Raw genomic sequence first — 22,464 nt, forward strand, 5'->3', positions numbered from 1 at the left:
ACTAGTTTATATGAATCTGTATAAAAATAATTATTATCACTTAACAGCAACAAAATTCTCAAAAGAATGGAATTAAAACTATAAAATCAACTACAATGAGCAAGTTAGACTGACACTTATTCATTCACAAATTTAGGTCTGGTATAGTACCATGGACCACAAGTACTTCTAGTTGGCATGCCTCAACAATTTTGGTACCGTACTATACTATACCACAACCATGCATATAGACTACAGATACGGTATAATAGATGCCTGACATAATAAAAAAAACTTGAATGTTCTAATGTATAAATGAAATTCTAACTAGCAGCAGTTTGATTTTGTTTTGAAATTCTAATTTTTGCATGTACAGACCTAGGAATTGCTGAATTATGGGTGTTCCAATGTTTGTTTACTCATTTCGCATTGTCTTCATCTATAACATTTACTAAATGGAGTTCGAAATAAAATGTCTATCTTATAGTAGTGCAGCAGTGATGGTGGTTTTGTGATCAAAAGATAGTTTTAGTTATGATTTTGCTTTACAATCAATCACTTTGGAAATTGGGAAAATATAAGAGCATAAATATGTGGAATTAAAAGACATTTGGACATAGTTATGTAGTCCAGTACCATAGTCAGGGTGTAACAGCGTCAGGTTGTACCGAAACCGCAGTTTACCAGCATAAGTCGCTACTGTGGTAAATAAATATCGGTAGACAAATTTATATAGTCTATCATTATTATTAAGCAACTCCCATGGCGATTGAAAGTCAAAGTCATAATTTAGACCAGGTACAGTCGTATGCAACCTGGGGATAGAAAAAGCAACGAGGGGCGAAAAGACTATGGACAAAAATATAGAATGATAAACTTTCTCTCTGTAATAATTGCTCAAGGGCGGACTGGTAAACGGATGGAGACCCATGGGAGGCCGTGGTTAAGCCCTCTCATCGACTTTCCACTCCACCGACATAACTACTTTCCTCTCCACCGGGATAACTGTGTAAATCCTATATCTAACAATCTCTCATCTTCAGTGGAAGCGAAACTGGCGCCAAGTTTTGACAGGGATTTATTTTAACACCGCAGCGCCATCTCGGGTTCGGCCATTTTAGCATGTCGGGTTCTTGAAGATACAAAGGTGGTAAAACTCTTAACCCGCGGCGCGTACTTGGAGTTCGGCATGTTCTTGTCGGAGTCCTATTTGCAAAATTCTCAGGACCTGGAGTCAAAATTCTAAATTCAATGGAGTCGAAAATTCAGACTTTTGAAGTTCCAATGGGGATAAAAGAAGTCAAAATTGAAAATAGTCCGCAGTCGATTGCAAATCCTACGTGGGATTAGCGATTTGTCCTAACAAAACAGAATTTCATGACCAGTAGGATAGATAGTAGATACACCTTCAATTCAGATTTATCGATTTACCAATCAAAATATTTCGATTTAGAGAGTATTTCCTGCACTCACCAACCCATGTTCGCCTGCCCAATGGGGCAAAACTATGAAGCTATTATTGAGCATACCAACACACGCATGCTTATTTTGACAAAATTATGACGTATTTGTACTGAACCCACATATTAGCGTTGTCTCTTTGTAAATGAATTTACGAAGTTTCGTCCCAGTCTGGAATAATATGTACCTTCCTTCATATTTCAATAGAAAAACAAACAACACCATTAACCATGTAAGTATTTTTATTTCCCTCAAAATTACACGGATTTAGTATATTTTTTCATCTGGTCACAGGGTTATTCTAATACAATATTAATGATGGTAGTGCTAATGACAATTGTCATGCCGTGAGTATACAAACAAATATAAACAAACAATGGAGTTAACTCAAATGACAGACTGATATGTGAAAATAATCAAAAATTATGCATCACATTCAATCAGCAAATCACTGAATTATCTGAGTCAAATTTTTCATACAGATACCAAAGATCTTAGGTAACTTGATTATGCATGACTTAAAGATGTTGAATTTGTCACACACGAAAAGCCTTAAGATCTTGGCATTTGAAAGACTTTGATAACGTATGACAATGGTTTTCTGGATACCGAAAGAAAATTACACAAAAAAGTAACACGGACTATACCTATTATCACTGCAAATAATCACCAAAAGAACTGCAATCCATACAAAAAAATGAATATTAACAAAAATACAAAACTACAAGAAAATTTTGATGATAATGATTGATTGACAAACTTCACTGGATACTCTTTAACAGCATAAAAAAATTTGGTTTAATATTTTTTTTTAATTTGTGCTTGAGATTTGAATCCATATTTTTATGAAAAAAGATGGTGGTGGAGCAAACATCACAAAAAGAAAAAAAAGCACAGCACGGCCCACTGGATAATTCAAATATCCGGTTATTATTGAAATCTGCTATGCAATATAACCAGCCAATAATCGCAAGTATGTGTTTAAATCAGATTAATGAACAAAGCGATAACCAAGTGAAAGGAAGAAATTCATAAAGAAATGAAAAGGTGCAATAATCGAGGAAAATTAACGAACTCCAACACGATCAGTAAGAATTTCAAACCAAAGAAAAAAGTGAAAAAAGGCAAAAAGGAATCAAAAAGCGAGTAACTGCTCAGTGTGGAATGAAAATGAACAAAAAAATATTGAAAACAAATACACGGAACACTTTAAATTTTTTGTTTTGTTACAACAGGTATATAATTGGCAAGTTGGTTTCCATAAAAGATATGAGACAGATCATTTCACCTGAAAATCTGTTTTTACTGGCATTTTATCTGAAATCTAACTTCAGTAAAAGATTCTATTTTAGTCAGATGCCGGATTTAGACTACGGTAAATACAAATCATAGCGTTTCAAGCAATTTTCCTATTTGCTCAAAACATATATCACAGCATTAACATTATAATCAAAATTTGGTTATGTTAACTCACAGAATCCAAATCAAACCTAATATTAGAAAACAATCAAATGGGATTACAAGTAAATAATATTATATATGGATGGATCTTAAAATTATGGCATCAGAAACGCAAACAAAATATTGTGTCTTAAATTTGTCAACTAAAACATTGAGTGAAAAAAAATTTTCGTGCAAATAATATAAATCACCGCTTAGTATTAATAATTATTAATATTAATTAACACTCATAACTAGATTTTTTACATCAGAATCCTTTTTTTGATGCATAATATAGATAAAACCTGACATTTCAACACAACAACGTAAGTACACTTTATCTTCAAAACAGGCAAGTTATTCCCACTGTCTAGCTCAGTCAGGTTGGCCGTTTACGAAAACAATTTAAAAATGAATTGAATCTTAATGCATTAAATATTCAAGCGTTCTAGTAATCAATGCAATGGAAGAATATTCTCCAAATTTGCACATTTGAATAATGTTGTTTAAATAAGAAAGTGGAATCTGACAGGGTATTTTTCCATTAATAATTGTCTAACAACCTGGATAACATTGAGATGATCATGAGCTTAAAGACACTTCGTCATAAGATTGGTTAAATTTTGATTAGGGAAAAAATCATATTGTACTTTTAAATGCAATTGAAGACTGAGGTGTGATATAAAAAGTGGTAGAGTCTCATGTGACTATCATTTCCCTTATAAGTATTGTGAAACATAAGTGCAAAATCGATTCGGACAAAAGCTAGGGCCGGGCAAAATCAAACAATCAATTCATAAACTTAATTTTATTCATAGATTACAAAAAAGCTCAAGTTGTTAGAGTTTTAATACTGTGATGTATTTTTTGTTGAAATCATTTTAATTTGTGTACAATAAGTTTGTGTGAATTATCTTTATCATTTTGAACCCTGCGGATTCACCCAGCCCTAACTATATTAACATAACCAATGCTTTAATCCCGTGCAGTTAGATTAAATCAAAAATAGTTCAAACGAGTAGTGACACAAGAACGTGTTGTAAACCATATCCAGCACAAAGCTGATTTTGAAAAAATCTGTAGAGTGCTCGGACATGAAATGATAATAACAAAAATCGAAGTAAGGCGCTTTCGAACAAACCGAAATGAAAAAGAGAAGCAGTGAAACAAAAATCAATTACATGCGTATACAAACACGCTGCTAGTAGTACGGTAGCATGGATAAAACTAAAAAAGAACAAACTAAAAATTAAAGTGGTTTCTGGTTCGATAAAAAAGTTGCTTTTGCTTTCCCGCTGCGATAGGGGGCAATCGCTATCAAGTTAACACAAAATTGTTAGTAACACAAACATATAGTTGTTAGCTAGCATTACGTGAATATTAATTAAAACAATAGTAATTAAAGCACAAAAAATAAACGAGAACACGTCAAACACAAAATCATCCAATCTAACACAAAAAAATACAGTATCGACTCAAATCGGCCGAAGCTGAGAAAATACAAAGGCGGAACACAATCAACTACCACCGCAACCAATCAAACGCCTGCTCTACTACTTTAATGAACAATAATTCATATGAATGTACAATGCTATAAAATCAGAGCAAATATACTTGCAATTTACAGTAATAAACCTAGAGTCGCTAACAATTTGAGCCAAATTTTGAGTTATATGCAATCAGAAAGTTGAATTTGTATAAGATTAAGCATAAACCAACAATGAATTCATTCCATATTAATATAAAATGCACCCCACCAAAATAGAATTGAAATAAGTAATCAAAAGTTGTATTTGAGCAACACTGGTGTACAGCAAATTTTTTTGAGAATATTTGAAAAAAAAGTTCATTTTTTGCCAAAATTCCTACAAAATGTCATTTTTTTTCATTTAGTATCAACTTTGTCTGGTTTATAGTCTTCACAAATCGGAAATTCATGTAAAAACATTCATTACCTAGTCAAAAGTTGTATTTTGGGCAACACTGTAGCAAGTTATTTAAAGAATATTTAAAGAATAAATTCATCACATATGTGAACTTGAAAAAAATACTGGTGCTAATAACAGAATCGACTACATTAGATTCACAAATAATTCCAAAAATTCAATTCATTTTCAATTAATAAGTTGGTATAAGCTATCCAGGGTAATTCAGACATTATCAAATCATGTCTAATCAAGCATGTGACATAGCAAATATACACGGCACACACTAAAACAAGCATGATATGACAATGAAAATACACATGAGTTGAACATTGATAAGTTCATTATACTTGAATTTTTTTGTTGATTTTTTCTTCTTCATTTTTTACATTTTCACCTATGATATTTCATGTTTCCGAGTAGTTTTACATTGAAAGAATTATACAATTTCAATTCCCTTTTAAATAAAAATTATACACAAATGCAAATATTTGGCAAAGCGATCAGAAGTTGACGCTGATTAACACAAAAAAAATGCTGCCTTGTGACTTCCATTTAGTATACAATCATCACCATAATATCCTCCGCTGAGATAATGTCAATATAAACTCTACTCATTTTCGGCCAATCGTAATCCAATAGTATCATTCTTCTCCGGCCAGAGTTACAAATAAAAGAAAAGTTTCGTTTTCTGTCTCCTGCTATGCAACATGTGCTGCTGCTTTCTCCCTTCGATTATGTCGTTGCAGTTTGCTTGCATCTGCACGACATATCGGGCAAGTACGATTGCTCTGTTAAATGAAAGGAAAGGAGTAAATTTTAACCGAAAGACAGCATGTAAAGGGCTCCATCTAGTGTCAATTATAAGCAGTGTGGTTCACTGCAGTACCCAGTAAGAATTGGAAAAAAAATAGATATTCTAGAATTAAAAAAATGAATTTAAAATTGATTTTCCCATTAATTTAGCAAAATGATACACACATCCTCTTAATGTGCAATTTTGTTAACATTAACTATGATGGATAAGTGAGAACGTTCCTTAGCGTAAATTCCAAATTTTAAGGTGAATTGCAAATACATGCTGTGTAATGAAAAACCTTACCTTTAACCATTTATCGACACATTTTGCATGAAATTCATGATTGCACGGGAGGACACGCATCAGTTGTTTTGGTTCCCAGTCACACATACATACGACACAGCTGTAAATAATAATGCACTAATATCAATGACCACCCAATGTTCCCAAGGCACATCTAAACACTCAGTTAATGTCCTAACCCAGGGTTTCCCAAACTGGGGTCTGCGGACCCTCGGAGGTCAGTGATGACCGCACAGCGGATTCGCAACGATATGAAAAGAGTCTGATCGATCTTTAACGATTGATTTCAATCGAAAAGCCATTGCATCTTCTTGGTTATGATAAAAAAAATACAGGGTGATCCTTGTTGTAGAGTGGGGGACCTTGTGACATGTTTGCTTGTCACAAATTGCTCAGAGAATAGATAAATTGTGCAGTGAAAAGCGACCTCCCCCATCCCATTAATGTTGTTTGTGTTGTTGTTGAGTCAGATATAAGTCACAGTGACGCCAGGACTTTAAAATCTCCCTCTTGCGTTAAATCAGCGTTATTTGAAATCACATCGACAATATTTACTTTTGCTTCGATTTTTGAAAGATAGTGGACTAGTCTAATGTGATCAACAATCGATGAAATAAGTATGATGATACAAGTAGCAAAGACTTACATAGTTTGGTCTCCTTGATGATTATCTGGTTTATATCGATACGATAATAAATGTTCAATTTGATTCTTGGATAATCCTTGTGGTTTTCCATCACCAAGATGCTCTGTGAGACTGAAGAGCGCCTGAAACAAACAATACTGCTTTATTTATGGATAAAACAATGAAAATTGAATCTATGACATAATAACTCTAAAAGCCAATACTGATTTTAAAAAGGAAAGAAAGTTATTAAATAGTATATCTGCAAAACATTTAATTACAAATAAGACCAATATAGGTATGGTTTAGTTTTATTCATACTTATTTTAAATCAGGCTGACAATTTTTGCCATAAAGTAGTATTTTATCATCTTTTGAGCTTCAGTAAATTAAATGTCCTGATTTCCATGAAGGGGAAATAAAATTAAAGCATGATATTTTGAAACAAACCTCGTAGTTTTCACCAATTCCATCGTCAGGTAGAACGGGAAATCTTGCAGGAAAAGGATTGAATATGTATCCAGGTGTTATTGGAGGCCTAAACATTTTGAAATATAATTCATGGTTAGTTTATTATAGCTCACATGGGCAAACTACAATCCGCTGAGTAATTCAATCTGGCCCGCCCGATGCTGCCACAACCAAACCAATACCAAATGAAATTTTAGCTAAAAAATAGCTATAATAAGGAATTTGTTGAGATTGTAATCAAATTTAGTTTTCACTAGACTCGTTGTTTCCCACTTTTGCTTTTGTAACACTGTAAATATTGTTCAAAGAATGTAACTTTTCACATTTTACACATATACATGGCCCGCCAGTCTAGGTGGACAATATTCTTGGCTACTGATCCAAAAAGTTTGCCCACCCTGGTTTACAGGGTTTAAATCTTGTGAATCACAGAAAAGGTTGCGACAATGTTGGGATTGCATATCCTCTGTTGCACGATGAATTATTACAGCGCATGTCACTTGCACACTTTTTCATATGTGACACAGCACAATGGAAAAGACAGTTTAAGTATACATAGTTTCGGGGTAAATTTTGCTCACTCAAATTAGCCAAAGATCTAAAATTTAATACAAATTACTGGAAGGATCAATGGCACTAAAAAGGTTGAGAACCACCTTACTAGGCTAACGACCTGAAAACACCTCTCATATGCCATTTTGTTGATAATTATTCTTAGTCTCAAGTAACAATCATCTTTCCAGTATTAAAACTTTACTATTCTTTATGAACGACTCATATTAAACAAAAACAACGTACGGTTGGAATGCAATAATCCGAGGCAGGGACGGAGCTGAATGCATGTGCCAATGTGCCAGTAATGGAGCCTGGATGGCAGCTGCTGCAACGGCAGCCTGAGCAGCACGACTTGGTTGGCTTGGTATTCGTCGATCATGGTTGAGAGAGTTGAGCTAAAATGAAAATAAATATTTAATCAAAAAATGGTTTGAAGTAATTATGTTACAACTAAATATTGATACATCTGAAATTTCCATTATCCCCAAGGGAGCAATTCTAAAAAAAGTTGGGGCAAAAATAGCAAACTAAGTATCCTATTGATTAGATTGGTGGTTTTCAACCTAAAGTATGCAATTATACATTGAAAACCAAGTGTGTATAATATTATATGCGTGCTGTTTAAATCTAATCGAAATAATAACACAGAAATAATATAATCATATAATAAATGTTTTTCCTTAGTGTTCTGTAATGACACATGGAATTATACAACTAAATATACATATAATCAATCACACAAGGGCTCTTTGAGCGCTTAGAAAGTTTCATTGGGGTTCTTCTTCCAGGAAGGCTGAAAACCACACCACTAGAATACTGAGTATCAGTAATATTAACCTGTTGTATATGGTTCTCCAGACTGGCCATGTAACGTCTCTCCATTGCAAGATGAGCAGCAGGATGTAATGCTGGATGAGCATGGGGGTGTGGGTGAGGTGGGGCAACAGCCTAAACGAAAATAAATAATCATATGAAATAAGATAAATATACAAAAGAATCACCCTTGCAAATAGATTTGTGAACCTTTACTTTGAGTATCAATGACCTTGAAGAATAAATTTTTTTTTCAAATAAAATATCTAATTAAGATAGTTAGGAGACATTGGTTATATGGAGCAAAATTATTGTGTTTCAAAATATTACATGCCAATACACCTTGCATAACAAGTTTACTAAATATTATTCACAACATTTTAAATTGTAATAAGAGATATTCCAGAACAATAGACTCACTTTTGATTATATATATATAATGTAAGATAATAAAGTTCAAAATTTATCTAATATATATGTTGACTAATAAATATTTAGATTTGATATTTTAAATTCATGATTTCACAATAAAATCATTTGTAAGATTGACATTTTCGTTAATTGAAGTCTCACAGTATGACCGAAAAGCCTTTATTTCTGAAAACTGTAAAAATCGAGATCCCAAAAAATCATAGTTTATGTTGATTTTCCTACATTTCCTGACAAAATAAAACTCCTAAAAATCTGAATCAATACATACTAACGTTAAATACTGGAAGGCTAACGACAATTCAAGAGAATGTTTCAGACTCTTTCATATCGTTGCGGATCTCCTGTGCAGTCATGACAGACCCTCGGGTGTCCACGTCCCCCAGGATTGGGACCCTGTACTAGATTATGCGATTTTGGCCATCCCATTTGTCATGCAAATTCAATTTCTTGTTACTTACCGTATATCGCCCGATCTTGATTAAAGGCCCGTTTGAATAGCGGCCCGTGTGAACAGAACATAAAAATAAATAAGGGCCGGTGCTTGAATACCCGCCCGATGTAAAAGCTGATTTTTCAGTGGTAGAGAACAATGGGAAGCGCTTTTGTCACAATGGTGTTGAATTTTAAGCGCTGGTAGATAACACTCACACCTTTGCGTCCAATTACATAACAGATGGCATTGATTACGTAACACCGTGGTTCTCAAACTGGGCGTTGCGACGCCCAAGTGCGTTGTTTCAATATTGATAGGGCGTCGCAAAACTTTATTCTTTGGCGGATTCGTACTCGCGGTGCGTAGAAAAAGTCAAAATTTTCCTTTTTTGCGTTTAAATCATACTTGAGAACTGGAAATGACAATATATTAATTATTGTAACGACCAATCTCATCTATATATATATATATATTTTTGTGTATAATTTTACTTTAAAAATAACAAGCGCCCGTGCTTGAATAAGGGCCCGGTTAGTCAGTTTGGTTGAAAAAATATGGGCCCGGGCTACAAAACGAGCAAATAAGGTACCTGTAAATAAGCAGCAGCCGCCACAGGCATTGGGAAAGGTGCAGTTGGCATATGTGGACCGGCAGATTGTTGTACGGCTCCACTGGCAGTGACAACAGTAGGTCTTCTATCCATCTGATTGATCTGTGGTTGTCTCATGTGTTGAGTGTAACCAGTTAGAGACTGATGATGCTGAAAAATAAAGAATAATAAATTATATACAATAACTATATGGCCATATTTAATTATCCAAGCTCAAGTATAAGAAGTTAACACTAATGTATGAACCGAAATTCAGTTCTTGGAGTAATTTTTCCGACGCGATGGTGTGGTTTTTAAGGTGTTTGAATCAGTTTCAAATTCTCAACCAGTGTGCAATAAATACATAATAGATATCAGTGGTTGATGTTACAGAGGCCTGTTTCATGTGAATGTTTAAAAACACCTTAATGTAGTAAATAATTTGGCATTGCTCAAATTCATGGACACAAATGTCATAACAAAGTGTTCCATCTCTTGAAGTAAAACAGCAAAATCTTGGCTGAAATATCGATGCCATAGAACTAAGGTGAAGATAGAAAAAAAAAATTAAGATCAGCCGATGTCATGTCATGTTGCCGCCGGAGAGAACTTACCATCTGCGCCTGCACATAATGATTAGCAGCTGCAACTGCCATTGAGAATGGATGAGGCCTCGTTACAACTTGTGGTTGCATTGCCTGAAAAAAATGGTAGAAACAACTTATCACAAACTGTTATCAAAAATCTTACACTTACTAAAAATTACACAATTGCGGTGAACCGGTAAATATGAATTCGATGATAAATATAAATAAATCTAAAAAACATTCTTGGTTCTCAAATAGCAGGGTGCACCCCATAAGGGGGACGTAGACTATTTTTTGAGGGCTGTGAAGCTAATTAAAAATAATTGTTGATTTCATCTTGCCCGCCTTATTTTGGATATTTACGTTTCAAAACTTTTCATTTATTTCATTATTCACGTTCCATCCACATATTTCAGATGTGTTTTTTGAATAAAACATACTTTCTCCTTGGTATCTGTCATTTATAGGTTATTGTTAGCTAGTTATTTTTGAGGTGGCGTGCGAGACTTGACAAATTCTAAAAAGGGGCGCGGCTCAAAAAGTCTGGGAAACACTGGTGTAGAATGTAAATTGAAATTATCCACCCACCTGATGATGATATATAGAAGGTGTATGCTGGGGTTGTGGTCCATATAAACCTGATGGAAAAGGCTGAGCTGAACTCAAGTATGGGACGGGAACTGCTGCACACAATGTAGTAGAAGGTATGGTGTTGCCTGGCCTTTGAACTGTAACATTTTGAAACATTGACTCGATTTAATCGCTATTACCCATAGATAACCACCCGATAAAATATTTGAATACATTCGATCAAAAGTAATAATTAAGAATACTTTTCAATAAAAATTTGCTATTTCAAGTATTTGGCATCTTACAATAGAAAAAGATTATTCCAACTTCTGAATATTCAAGTATAAAAAATTAAATCTTTGTGTATTACCATAAATTAGCATTATTTGTATTTATTTATCATTTTCACATAACGCAATGTGAATTTATTCAAAAATTAAAAACATTGTTTTAGAATGTATTCAGAATATTGAACTATTCAGCTAAAGTCCTCCAGGCTCTTACCGTTGGCCATATGTCTACTATGTCTCGGTGGCCTGGACGTTCTCGGGTGACGCGAAGGTGGAGTCGAACTCACGGACGGATGGCTTCTGTACTCTGAATAAGACGGTATCGGTCGATGTCGGGACATATTGCTGTGCAATGACGTGGGCGCACCTGAACAAAATTTAGATAATTTTATAATGTGACGAGGATTATGATAAAGTGGCGCATCTGCATAAAATGGTACCCATATTATAGCACAAGATTTAATAAAAATGCACTCCCTTTATCATTAAATGATAATTTTTAATGACTGTTGTTGAATTGAGATACTTGTACGTTATTATTTGCTATAGTTTAACAAATAATTTAGAAATGGTTCGAGTCTAATACCTCCAATCCTTGGATTTGATGTGCAAGTGTATCCTGGAGATCCAACAGAAAATGAAGGAGACTGCATTGTGTACTGGAAGAGAAATAAAAATGTTTGAACGTTGGAAACAAAAATAAGGTAAAATAAATCTCGAAAGGTATAAATAGCAGTGTGTTTCAATTCCTTATCCCTCATGAGCTTAACATTGAGAAGCATTGTTTAAATTACCCTTTCAAACATAATAACCGTGTTATATTATTTTTAAAATGAAAAATTAATACAGCATATTTGAAAACAGAACATACTTTCATGTCAAAAACTTCTAAATCTAAATTGGTGGAGCAATAACGCATTGGGTGCAACGTCAAATTAATATAAATGTGATAACCAGTTACCGGTACCTGAGACATCTGCCTTGTAGAATTAGGAGTGTGAAAGCTGCTAGTGTGGCGTTGTGATGTGTTTGGATCACGAGGGTATACTGGTGCTCGATGCTCTTGTCTGTAGTTTTGTCGTGGAATTGAAACAGGATGGGACGATCTGGTATTATTCGTATGACGAATGACTGATGACACAACGCTTTCTGAAAAAAAAATTCGAAAATTCAAGATATTTGAAATACTAAATTTTTGTTATTGGAAGGAGCTCGCTGTGTAAAAATATAGTAACGATAGATCCAAGAAATAGAAATATGTAGAATATAGATAAAAATTTTTTTAGCCAAAATAAGTGGTTTGTATCTATTATGGCAGAGGTTCTCGAACGATGGGACGCGCCCCCCAAGGGGGCCGATGACAACATTTTGAGGGGCTGTGAAGCTAGTTAAAAATAAAAATATTTGGTAGATTTGATCTCGTCCGCCTTATTTGTTTTTAACGGGCATAATTTTTCATTTATTCAGTTATTTACGTTCCATCCCTGTATTTTCAACCTGTTTTTTGAATGAAACATACTTTCACTACATACTTTTTTTTACTATCTGTTATTTGTAGCTCATTGTTAGCTAGTTATTTTTAAGGTAACGTGAGACTTGTTTCCATATATTTGAGTATTATTCCATCGTTATTTCTGTTTTTTTACATATTTGGTAGATTGTAGATAGAAATTGTGATTTTGTGATATTTCAAATAACGGAGTTGGGAAATGTATTGTACAATTTCAATTCACAATAACTTCGTTCCCAATTGGATCAATCCCCTGAATTTCAAACATAACAGGGATACAACTAACTTAGTCAATTATGAGAAATGCATTACAATATACTTGTTTACCTAAGCATATAAACCCAAACTGCCCAAGTACTGCACATCATAATTTAGACTTTGTGCCATAATTCAATTATCTCAGCATATTAGCGGTCATCTGTGGCTTCGTTCTCATGGAAGTTACATATACTTCTGTATGAGCGAGCGTATGCCTTTGTTTTGGGCCAATTCTCCTATAACATATTACAGTTTAAATCAGGGTTGTGCAACCTTTAATACAGGAGTACTAGATAGAAATAACTGGGTAAAACCGTCGGCCGAACCTTAACATAGTCTATCTAGCAGCCAAAAATTTTGGTTATTGATTTTGCGACATGCGTTGTTTACACAATCTAGCTGTTAAGGCATTGTAAAGTCATAAGTATAGATAATAAAGTGAGACCTGGGTATAGGCTTCACAACGCAAAGGGATTAGAATTACTCAGACTCACAAAATTAAATTAAAAAAGTAGTCTCGCGGGCCGCACATCATTCAGAATTGGCAAAATTTTTCCTTAACGACCGCTTTTGGCCCGTTGGCCACAGGTTGCATACCCCTGGTTTAAATTAAATATAAAACGTACCACTCATGCCATTAAGTCGACCTCTCGTGTATTGGTTTGTTGCTTGCTCTTCAGCTCGACTAGGAACATCTGTGACAGCATCTAATAACGGAGGAATCTCATCTTCCGAATAATTTCCATGAATCCCACTCAATGAGGGTCGACGAGGTGTTGGTGAGTGTGAATCCTCTGGCGTATAAGTTTCTGCAACAACTGCTGGGTGATGTGGAGGAAGAGGGGGGGAATGAGGGGGTGGGACACGGTCTGTGATTGTTCTTTCACTGTGAAAATTGAAGACAGAAATAAGTCGGTATGTTTGTACAATAAACATTAAGTTGTCAGCCAAGGATTCCCCAATGAATCGAATGTCTTAGTATATTAGTATTTTGAAATATATTCGATAATCTTTAGTCAGAAATAATGTAGCATAGCTCATTTAAAAATTTGTCATTCTGTCATTTGTCATTCAACATTAAAATTTCTGCTGCTCAGAAAAAAAAAGAATTTGCTAAACTTCTCACAGTCAAAAAAAAATCCATTTGCATTATCAAATTAATATTTATTATCATGAACAAATTCACATTGAATATATCTGCTGGAACATAAACAATCCAGATCATTTTTTTTTTATAGTTTTTCTGTTCTAATAATTCTATATTATGTGCTCAAAATTTCTTCAAAATCTGAAAATTTAAAAGTAGGTATTTTAACTCTGAAGGTTCTTCTACTGACATGTAATGAGCCACTCTTCTTGAAGTACTATAATTTCCCCAATCTAGTATCGCCTATCAAATTTATTAGACCTTGGGTGAGAAGGTGAGTCTGAAGCTTGAACCTGAGCATGAGCAGACAAATGATGGGAAATATTCCAGAATATCATAATGTTTGCTTCAAAGAAAAAAAATGCAGATGCTTACTCGATCTCATGAACATATATTTCTTCCGCTAAACCAGTAGGTCGATGTCGACTAAATAGAGAAGCAGCCTCATCTCTTTGTTGCAACGGGGAATGACAATGAGTCTGTCAATTAGAAATGATTAGATTAGAAAGAACAAAGTTTGTAACTTAACTTAATACCAAAGATGGGTACTCATGTAATGTGTGTACTAGGTTAGAGTGAGGCCATAATTTTATTCTGATAGCCTATTCCGTATTTTCGTTCTATTACGAGTTCGAGGACTGTCTGTGTTAGCCAAGTGAATATACCCCCTGCCCATAGGTTTCAGTCCCTTTACATAACTTGATGTAAAGTAGGCGAACAAAATTAGTTACCTCCATATTGGTACACACACTTCTGGAGCACCCAAAGGCCAAAGATGAACCAAATTCGATCATGCATGAATAAAAAGGTAGCCCAATATCCTGTTTTGAGTATGGACTGTTTTGAAATTGGGCCAATTAAAATATTTTATATAAGCAAATAATTGTAAATGCTATTTCTCATCGCTGAATTTGTTGAAATGTGAAGTGAAATGAACTAGTGTACCAAATTTTTGAATAAAAAATGCACAAACACAAAATAATGATGTACGACATTCTATTATATAAAATATCCAAAATTGGTAGAACAAAGAATAATGATTCAAAAAGAAGTCTGTATATTGGAGGCTCCCGAAGTATTCGTACCAAGATGATGCACAACCTGAACAACCTCACACAACATACTATGTTCAGGTTGTGCGCCATCTTGGTACCAATACTTCGAGAGCACCGTATATTGAAGTCAATAGATGCAACTCTAACACCGAGCACCAGGTAGCTTATTTAATAATTTAAACTTGTAACATAGCCCTACCAAGGGAATAAAAAGTAAGAAAAAACAATATTACAAAACATTATTAAACAGATATAACAGGAGAACAATAATGACACAAGGTACCATCAAAATTGACGTGTCTATGAATAACATAAAAACAGAAAGTTTGGAGTGAGATACAGGCCCTGTCGGATTTGATGATGATGAATAAAATCAATTGGTCCAATAGTTGCGAAGGAAAATTATTTCCACACAACAACAATTATGCATATTATTTCATCCAAAACACTATAATGTTATTCAACTGGTAACAAACATACCTCATATTCATGCATCTTGATTCTATTGTGAGCACTGGAGGGATGAAACGGATATTCCGATTGGTCTAAATCCGAATCAATAGGTGACACAGGACTAGCAGGACATTCTAATGCCTGGTACGGAGGAGCACAATGATAGACAGTCGATTCACTGCATGAAGCTCCGTTGTTGTCACATATATGACGATCTTCAGACATGGTCCGAGCCCGTTTTCGAATTGGGCTTTCAGACTGTAAAAAAAAGCAAAATTTAATGTAAAGTAAATATGAGAATAATATATATTAATAAAAAAGGAAACATGACTGAAAAGCAATAATAGATCAAATTCGAAGATATCAATCTTTAGAGAATATTACTTCCTGGTGAGGTAAATATGACGAACGTCAGACAATATGATGCGTGCCGTTGAGTTCATTACAGCAAGAAGCATGTAACATCTGAATTAACGTTTTTCAACGATGTGGTCATGTTTTCTTGAAAATACTAACAGCATAAAGCGAGATGATTTTGATAGGGAAATTGATCAGTACGATTTTTTTCACAGTTAATGAACCGTAACAAAAATCAGCTCACCTTTCTAGCACTTGAGAATTGGGTCAAATCAGTCGGCACATCGATTCCTGTAAGATTAAAATATTTATAAAAAATAAAATGAAAAATATTTTAATATTTTTTCTAGTTTTTAGTATTGTACTGTCCATTAATTAAATTAGATATATGTTAGTTTAATTATGCATGATTGGCCTCTAGTTTTTAACTTTTCTGAATAGATGATAAAAAAAATACAAATTGCAATTTTCGGCGCTCCAGAAGTATGTGTACCAATATGGAGGTTACTTATTTTGTTCGCCCATTTTACATCAAGTTGTATAATGGGAACTGAAACCTAGGGGCAGAGGGATATTCACTTGGCTAACACAGACAGTCCCCAAGCTTGTAATCGAACGATAATAAGGAAAATAGGAATAAAATTATGGCCCAACCCTAAACCGGTACACATACTTAGGGAGTACCCAATTTTCTGTATAAATATATAGAATTTATTTGCTATAATTTTATGAAAAATTCAGTTTTAGCATGTATGCTTTAAATAATAAGTTTATAACAGAATAGAGGCAGAACATGGTTTTTGTGATTTATCTCAGTGTCTCAGTGAAAAAAATTTATTTGAGAGTCTATGACATAATAAACAAGGAAACAGAAACACATGAACAACAATTTAAAAAGAGCTGTTTCAAGAAAATAAGGTGAAAATTGCTTCAAACTTTGATTAAAGACCAGCTTAAAAAGAACCGTCTTTTATCAATATTTTCAAATAAATTATTTTTCAAAAATTCAACATATGCCCATCTGATTTGAACCCTTCAATCAAGATAGAAATTTTTAACATACCTGGTCTTCGCCTCAATCCGTCCCGATACTCATAACTAGGTGAACGTCTCGTTGTCGGACTATATCTAGCAGATGACGATTCTGGACTTGTTGTTGAAGGAAGATGAACAAGAATAGGTGGGGACTGACTCGTTGGAGGGAAATAAACAGACGCTTGAGGTTCATCATCAAACTGTATGTAAAATATTGAATAAAATCACTAGATTATAAGAATGCGCTCAGGAAAATTAAAATATATAAAATCGATATAATTCACAAAAATTTATTTTTTATGACAACGTTTCTCAACCACAACTTGTCAGAGAGGAATTTCATTGTGGAAATTTCATTTCATTGAACAACAAGCAAAAACGATGTTTTTTAAGCATAATGAATAATAGAACTACTTTATCCTTACATGCTCTATTGGTATGTAAACTGTTTGTAATTTGGTAACATATAGGTGATTAGAAGTACCTTATACATAGTCAATTACTGACTAATTATACTTTTACCAAAAGATGACATATCTCGACAAATTAAATATGAAAGCTTCTGAAAGATGAAATTGGTATAACTTATTGATGTGTTACATTTATGAACAAAGCTAATATATGGCACAAGGGAAACAGAACAAATTCTTTGCTGTCATCAATCAGAACATAAAATTCTGTTACAAAACAGCAAAGCATGTACCGTCCATTACACCATTTTTTCTTTTAAAATAAATCAATTAAATATAAAATTACATAGATCATGTATCAAGGCTTCTTTAATTTCAAAGAGAACTCGAGATGTACATTATACAATTGAGCATGAATCATTACCAACAAGAATTTTCAATTAACTAAACTGCTTTCTAATGAACGATACTCAATATCTTTTTTGACATCACCAAAATCGTCATCACATCACATTCTATTGGTCTCTCAGTGACAGCAATGCATCAACATAAAATTACAGAAAAGGAACACATTTATATGGACTTGTGACTGAATATTCGAATTCTCAAATATGATTAAATCAAAAATACCGTTTCAAAATTATACAACTGCTTCACATCTTTACTATTCATTGTTAAAGTACAGCCATCATTTTGTACTTGTCTTCCATTAGCTGCCACAGGTGTAGAAACAGAATATTCCCCTGAAAATAATTTATCAAAAACACTGAAATCAGGATTCGCTACAGATATATATCATATATTAACAAAAACTTCTGCCACCTTTCTTTGATAAGTATTTCCATATAAAGGAGTAAAAATAATTACGTCAATAATATTAAAATGCTGCGTTATACAAGTTGAACAATTATATTTTATATAAGAACATAATATGACGTCTACATGAAGGTTGGCACGTACAAATAACCAATATAAAATTAATTTACTATTAGAAATGCATTTTTTTTAACTATTGAATATACAAGGTGTCCATAAAATCCCTTCACAATTTTAATTTTGCTATGAAGTCAGCCAAAACGATAAATTCCCTTTGCTATTTTAAAATTTTTTAGGACTTTATGGGCACCCTATACCAGGGCTACTCAACTATTTTTACTAAAGGTCCATTTAGAAAACTTCGAACTTACTTGGGTCCAGACATTACAGCAAATTTATTTCATTAAATAAACAAAACTATAAATGTAATGAATGAATAACTCACAAATTTGGATACAAATGTCGCACATCGGTACCAGTACGACAAAATGTATAGTTGTGTATGAAAATGGTATCAAATATCATCTAAAACTATAAAACGAGGCTACAATGTTCCGATTCGAATATTTCCGAATCTGATTCTATTTAGTATATTATCGTTAACTTTCTTCAAATTTGGAAGAAATATAGTATGAATTTTGATAAAATAGCAATAATGAGATTATTAAAGAATTGAGAAAGTTACTAGAAAAACACACTGCATGGAGGTATCAACTACCAAATATATTACGGCTGAGATTTATTTTTTGTTACATAAAGGTATACTCAGTTTCAACTTTCATATTTACTTACATACAATTATGTTTGAATATAATACCGGGTATATAGCGATTGTTTCTTCAAAAATTGACCTTCAAAATTCATCCAAATGATAAGCGCTAGTTAGTACCGTATGCGCCATGATTTTAAGAGGCAATAATATCGAGGGAAGCATCGTAGACATGTTTTTAATGAGGTATAAAGCAATGATGTTTTATTATAATATTATTACGCAGATAATTTGAAAAAACGTTTAAAATATTCGTCAATTCGTCAATAAGAAATACGAGAATATCGGTCGGAGACCGAAGACTTATCGATCGGAGGTTAGGGGATCCCCCAAAACAGCACTCTTACTCCATAGTGACACTGTGTGTCCCATCACTAATTAATTAATAACTCGCTAATTATACAACATAATTCATCGAAAATCAATAGGCTTTTGTTCCGAACTATGATGAATGCACATGCAAAATTTGGAGCAGATTCAACCTCGCTTCCTTGAGATATCGCGTGTATCTAACAGACAAACAAACACACAGACAGACAAATACCTATCAACATACTCACCGATCTTAAGATCGATAAGTAATAACGACTGTCACGGCTGTGGAATGCTGTAAACGTAAGGATAATAAACGCTCTTGGTCGATATAAAGGCAGCGCCGCTGTATCGTGCAATTGCCTTGTGTTATCTATTAATTTTTTTTTAAATAAAATCAAGCCCCTTTTTCTTAAATTGCTTCGAATCGATTCGAATTGATGTTGATTCGAATCGATTCGAAATTCTGAAACTTACATCTCTAAACGAGGCTTATGCTGCCAAAAAAAATAAGCAGAAGGTCCAAATTGAATAGTCGAAAGGTCCGGATTCGGACCGCGGTCCGCCAGTTGAGTAGCCCTGCCCTTGACCTTCGAGACGAGATATTTTCGATCTCCGAAATTGATAGAGCTGAATATTTGAATGCTTAGGAAGAACAGAGCTATGATGATCTTTTACAGTGTCAAAAATATTGGATTGACAAATTTTTGAAATAATATTAGTATAAATTAAACCTAAAATCAAGACTCAACTACATCAAATGAACAAATTTTTGAATGCAATGAAACAACATTCGTCTTGGGTATCATTAGATTAGAACATCATGAAATATTCGACAAATCAAAATTCTTCAGTCAAACCTCAGGTCAGCAAAATGAAAAGACTGAACATAGTATGATAAACTATGTCACAGAAATCATTATTATTTCATGACACCAAGATCTGAATTAGCCACTTCAACGATTTTTATCCAAGTACTTTCTTGACCTTGTGTTAAACTTGTTGAAAAAATACAGTAAACATTGTTTTTATTATATCTATAGTTCAGTATTGTACCTGTTTCCACAAGGTTGCTGGAGGAACTATCGACAGAGATTGGCATCCCTTTGCTATCCTAATATTTATGTAAACTAGTTGGTCAGATGAGTTGATTACTGCTCCCTTATCAGTTTTCATTTACTTCCAAACATTTGTCGTGGTAATGAATTTAACTGATCAAAATGTAACCTGTATCTTATTCTATAACCTGGAATGATATAAATTCATGAAATTAGGGAATATACATTCCATTAGTAATTTTCAATAACCTATGCTTGGAATTCACTCACTCATATATACAAATAAACTTCATGTCAAAATAAAGAGTTCAAGCAGACTTTTGGAATTAAATAAGTACAATCACATCCAATATGCTGTGATAATTCAATAGTATAGGATTTGTAACATTGGTAAGATTTACTGACACCATATCTCTGTAACCAATAGAGTGTGACTTAGCATCCAGCCAGTAACACTCTCTAGTGTAAAAATGGTATAAAAACAAGGTATCACATCTTTGATGCCAGAAGAGGAAAGATGATACTTATTGTGGCGGTTCAAGCATGTAGCAAACCTCGGTATATTTTCTAGATATCAGCTTAGTGGTTTATATTTTAGTTTCAGATTCTAAGCCATAAGATTGTGGAGTTTTATTAGAATATATAATAAGTATAATAAAATAGGAAAATAATCACTTGGATATACCAACAAAAATTCGTGACATTGTTCTAGCTCTCTAATATACAGTAAACAGATATGATTTCAAACTGCTTTTCAGCTATAGCTAGCTACGGACTTATCAATAAATAATAAATAGTGAAATTCGCATAAAATAATGTGATAAAATAACTTGTTGTACCTAGCATCTGTTTGAATTCAATGTTATCAAGAGATGACAAATACCAAATCATGTACCATTTTGGAACATACTAAAAATATTCTTAGGAATGGAATATCGAGTATATCACCAATTGGGTCGTATTCGATACAGAAATTTTTGAACAAATTATTGTAAATTTGTAAAAATTTAGTCTGGTGATGCAGAATGTTTAAAAAAAATTTTTTTTGGCCTTTTTCTATTTTTATGGCAAGAAGTTAGATCAGAGTCTCTTTTTAATCAGATCATCAGACATCTAAATTTAAAAACATTTCTTCGATCAAGAATTTACTAAACAACCACCACGATTCATTGTAGTCATCCCTGGTTAAATATTTACAAAATAATCTTTCTTTATAGCACAGATCAACATTTATAATTATCCTAATACACAATTTGGCATTAATCAATCACTGTGTATCAATCATAAGATGCATTAGGAGGAAATAAATTTATGTCACATATACGTTTGTAAACAATCTGAAAAGCTAAATCCAGACATCACAACAGTGAAAAGTGTCAACATGACTGTACAGCATTTGTATATTACTGTCGACAACTTCAGTCCTAAACCTTAAGAAATCTTCTGAAATTTTCTACCCATAATGAATTTTAAAAAATTATTGTAAACTGTATGAATTTACAAAATTTCTCAAACTAATTATCACCAAAATAGAAAAAATCTGATTCACAAATCTCTCTTAATCACGAGCGCCCATATCTACAATTTAACAGATTTTTTAGATCCAATAATCCGTCCCTGTGGGTATTGTAGCAGGATTTTTCATACAATCGACTAACAATCTTAATCATTATGACTATCAATATTCTAAATATAATCTTTTATTTCACCCACTTATCTTACTTTATATCGTCCAAACTTTTACTAATGTATTGTATATTGCATCTGTTTTAATAAGGCAAGCGTCCATGCTATAATATTGAATGCTATAATAATATAATATTATCCATGCTAAAAAATAGATAACTGATTTAGAATTTGACTGTCATTGCCAGTTAAGGCTAGTGAACCCTAAAAACCTAACCTTTCCTTTACGATTTTATGGTGGTGAATCCCAATACATAAATTACAGGATCCTCCAGAAAAGGTAAAGATCACTATTCTATGTCATTCAAGAGCCTTGCTGCACACAC

General features: G+C 33.4%; 1 protein-coding gene across 1 annotated transcript; it reads right to left on the reverse strand.

Annotated features, from left to right (window-relative positions):
* Positions 1-1,664: 1,664 nt before the first annotated feature.
* Positions 1,665-20,653, reverse strand: LOC120338835 (uncharacterized). Its single transcript, XM_039406800.2, has 19 exons — positions 20,451-20,653; positions 18,128-18,240; positions 17,116-17,287; positions 16,297-16,343; positions 15,723-15,953; positions 14,563-14,666; positions 13,667-13,926; positions 12,240-12,421; positions 11,859-11,931; positions 11,487-11,639; positions 11,001-11,140; positions 10,440-10,523; positions 9,826-9,996; positions 8,396-8,506; positions 7,802-7,953; positions 6,983-7,070; positions 6,554-6,675; positions 5,908-6,007; positions 1,665-5,596 (listed from the first exon to the last, which is right to left on the reverse strand). Exons 1-19 carry the CDS (start codon positions 20,494-20,496, stop codon positions 5,507-5,509), a joined length of 2,439 nt encoding a protein of 812 aa, XP_039262734.2. The 5' UTR covers positions 20,497-20,653; the 3' UTR covers positions 1,665-5,506.
* Positions 20,654-22,464: the final 1,811 nt, after the last annotated feature.

This window comes from Styela clava, chromosome 9 (genome assembly GCF_964204865.1).
Source record: "Styela clava chromosome 9, kaStyClav1.hap1.2, whole genome shotgun sequence".
Lineage (NCBI taxonomy): Eukaryota > Metazoa > Chordata > Ascidiacea > Stolidobranchia > Styelidae > Styela > Styela clava.

What these genes read in the sequence shown, in the direction of transcription:
- LOC120338835 (XM_039406800.2), bottom strand. Translation starts at nt 20,496, where the DNA reads ATGCCAATCTCTGTCGATAGTTCCTCCAGCAACCTTGTGGAAACAG. An exon ending in CTTCTATATATCATCATCAG is followed by an intron (nt 10,524 to 11,000) that starts GTGGGTGGATAA and finishes CATTTTTTTCAG; the next exon opens with GCAATGCAACCACAAGTTGT. An exon ending in GAATTGGTGAAAACTACGAG is followed by an intron (nt 6,676 to 6,982) that starts GTTTGTTTCAAA and finishes TGTTTGTTTCAG; the next exon opens with GCGCTCTTCAGTCTCACAGA.